The 2,829-nt window shown below is 41.5% G+C and overlaps 1 protein-coding gene across 1 annotated transcript in view; it reads right to left on the bottom strand.

Moving 5' to 3' along the window:
* Positions 1-2,121, bottom strand: part of TANC1 (tetratricopeptide repeat, ankyrin repeat and coiled-coil containing 1) — a 55,343-nt gene extending 53,222 nt beyond the window's left edge. Inside the window, exon 1 of the mRNA XM_027907516.1 lies at positions 2,026-2,121. Within this exon, the coding sequence (XP_027763317.1) occupies positions 2,026-2,086 (61 nt within the window). The 5' untranslated portion in view covers positions 2,087-2,121. The remainder of the gene's footprint in view (positions 1-2,025) is intronic.
* Between the last annotated feature and the right edge of the window lie 708 nt (positions 2,122-2,829).

Consider the following 2,829-nt stretch of genomic DNA (forward strand, 5'->3'; position numbering starts at 1 on the left):
AACTCCACAGTCAAAAACCCCTGCCATTTCTCATGTTTTGAGTTTAAGGACCAGAGAGAGGAGTGAGCAAAAAAAAAAAAGCTCTACAAAGATCAATGCTCTTTGCCTTGCTTCACATCTTTTCTAAAATGGAGAAATGTCTTACAGACAAAAGAGTTGGAAAGCCCTTTGGAACAAAGGAGAAAACTATTAAACTGGACGTAGCTTTACAGGAAGTCCTGCAGGTAATACAAAATGGAATACATGGATTTCTTTTAAACTTTTCACACCATCTTCAAATCTAAAATAAGCAAAAATCTCTGGAATCCACTGTATAAATTACTTCCTTCCTTTTAAAAAGCAGCTCCTGCACTCCTCTTTACTCTAGCTCTCTCCAGCCAGGCATTACTCACCAGTTTTTCCCACTACTTTGGTTTCCATAACATCCAATTAATACGTGAGCTCTGTTGGTAAAAGAGATACAAAACAAAACAAACCAAACAAAAAACCCAACAAAAAAGAAACAAAAAACCCAACAAAACTAAACAAAAAACGAAACAAAAATGAAACCAAAACACTTCCCAGCCTCTAACTCCTCCCTTGGTGTTCAGAAATACAGCAGCATTGTATTTGTAAAAATAAATGGACAAAATCCTTTCTTTCGCACACATTAATCCAGACACGTCATGAGATTCTAAAACAAAAAATGTGTTTTCTGACCTACAGGAAAAAGACTTCTCAAGCTTCAGATTTTAATCAAAGCCTGGTCAGAGGAGCTCTGTTCCAAACAGCCTAATTTTCTTTTAGAGCTTAAACCAATTTCCATCTAGTATTTTACGGAAAAATGTACCAGTGAAAGCCTCACCACAGGAATCTTGAGCCCACTCTGTTTAAACAACTCCAGCTGGTAACTCCAAGGCAGCAGCACACACAAAATTACCAGGATGCCTTTCTCCTTGCTCTGTGATCACTCCTGTGCATCTTTGATCTCCTGTCAATGTTTTTTCTGGTCAGCACAGCAAACATCACCCAGTCACTTACAAAGGAACTGTGGCAGAGTGCAAACTTCACAAGACCACAAAAATTTCCTGAAGAACACGTTAGCTGCCAGATGAACCCACAACAGCATTCTGCATTTTGCAAAGGAACACTGCAAACACCCTCCACTTGTAGGACTCAGAGTAACTGCAGAGGTTTAAAAGCTGCAGTCCAAGGCACGCACATAACCTGCTTGTCCAAGAAAGCAGGACTGCATTGCTTACAAGTTCCAGCGAACAAGGATGTGGCAGCTGTATTACACTCTGGGTTTTATACATTAAAGCAGCATTTGGTTTTGCTTTCATTTATTCTGGGAGTAGGAAATCCATTTTGCAAGGAGTGTAAAAGCACTCTTATGGGTAATTTAGGATCTAACTCAACAGAAATTGGATGGATTAGTCTACATGAATAGTCTGAAGTTAAAAACGGATCTGTATCTGTGAAGAACAGGGAACTTTCCCTCAGGTCCACGAGTTCTCAACCACTGCAGCAAAAACTAAATTCAGCACACCAGACACAGAAGAGGCAGGGCTCATCCCAGCCCCAACACCTGCACAGCCACAGCACCTGCTCCTCCTCAAAGGGCATTGCTGGGCCTTCACTGCCCTTGGGAACTGCAGGGACAGCTCTTGCTACCTGTCTTCCTGGAAGGCGACACAGGTAAGTAGTGGCCTAGTAAATTCACAGGTAATAGTAAAGTAAGCTTTATTTTAAGTAAGATTTGTTGATGATTAATTTTATCTTAAAAAATACCTGTATAGTTAAAGCAAAAACTAAAACATAACAGAATCTTGGTAACCACCTCAATAACTTTTCACTGAAATTTTTTTCAATTAATTTTTTTCCCAATACATGCATAATAAAAATTCTATCACCCATAATACGTAATCAGGGGGTTCTAATGCATAAGTAGTTTGAAATGCATTTCTGCAGCTGAGGGCTCTGCAGCCCTGGCCCCGGGCTGTGTTGAAGCTGGCAGCACAGTACACATCACATTAATATTCATACCTGGATCTTTCTTGGTCCCTTTTCCACCCTCTCGGCTCTTTTTTAAAACCGCCTTTAACATTTTAAATGTCGCTCCTGGAGGATAACGGAGAGAAACAAAAATAAAGGCAAAGTCAGTAACATCCATTCACACAAATCCAAGCAAAATACAGACAGGATCAATACAAACAGAACAGTGAGGCCATCAGGAGAAACTTTCTGGTAGTGACATTTATTTCTTACAGCTTCACTTGGTTAAGAAAAGTCCTGATGAATGAGGAATGTTTTAATACTTCAATAAGCAATTAAGAGTTCACTGTCTTCTGGTACAGAAAAATAATGCAGCATTCTCCACATTCCACATCTAATTACGGTTACAAGGCTGAGCCCAAGTCAGCTGCTGTAAGACACTCCAGCACAAATAAACCAGAATTAAGGGCTAACTCCTGCCTGGCATTCAGAGCTGACTGGGAGTGGCAGGAGCGGCCTGATGTCAGCTGGAGTGCCAAGTACAGGAGTGGAGAACAGGGGGACAACAGGCGCCACGCTGCCCTGTCCCTCACACATGGAGTGGCACAGGGACAGCAGAACAAACTGCTCTGTCCCTGCAGTGTCCCCCTGCCCTGCGAGCCTTCCTCACCTCACACCTACCAGTCAGCTGAACTGAGCACCACTGCAGACTGCAGAGGAACACAGAGTGTAAGAAGAATACATTGGGGCTGTTAAACCTGGGAGACAATGGAGTTGTTTCAGATAACTATCTTCAGTTACAAACCAAGGAAAACAGAATTAAAGGAATCATGAAGAGCTCTTCTTTCTCAAAAA

Source organism: Empidonax traillii, unplaced genomic scaffold (assembly GCF_003031625.1).
Source record: "Empidonax traillii isolate 1590-97213 ecotype Southwest subspecies unplaced genomic scaffold, ASM303162v1 scaffold1487:size278866, whole genome shotgun sequence".
Taxonomy (NCBI): Eukaryota; Metazoa; Chordata; class Aves; order Passeriformes; family Tyrannidae; genus Empidonax; species Empidonax traillii.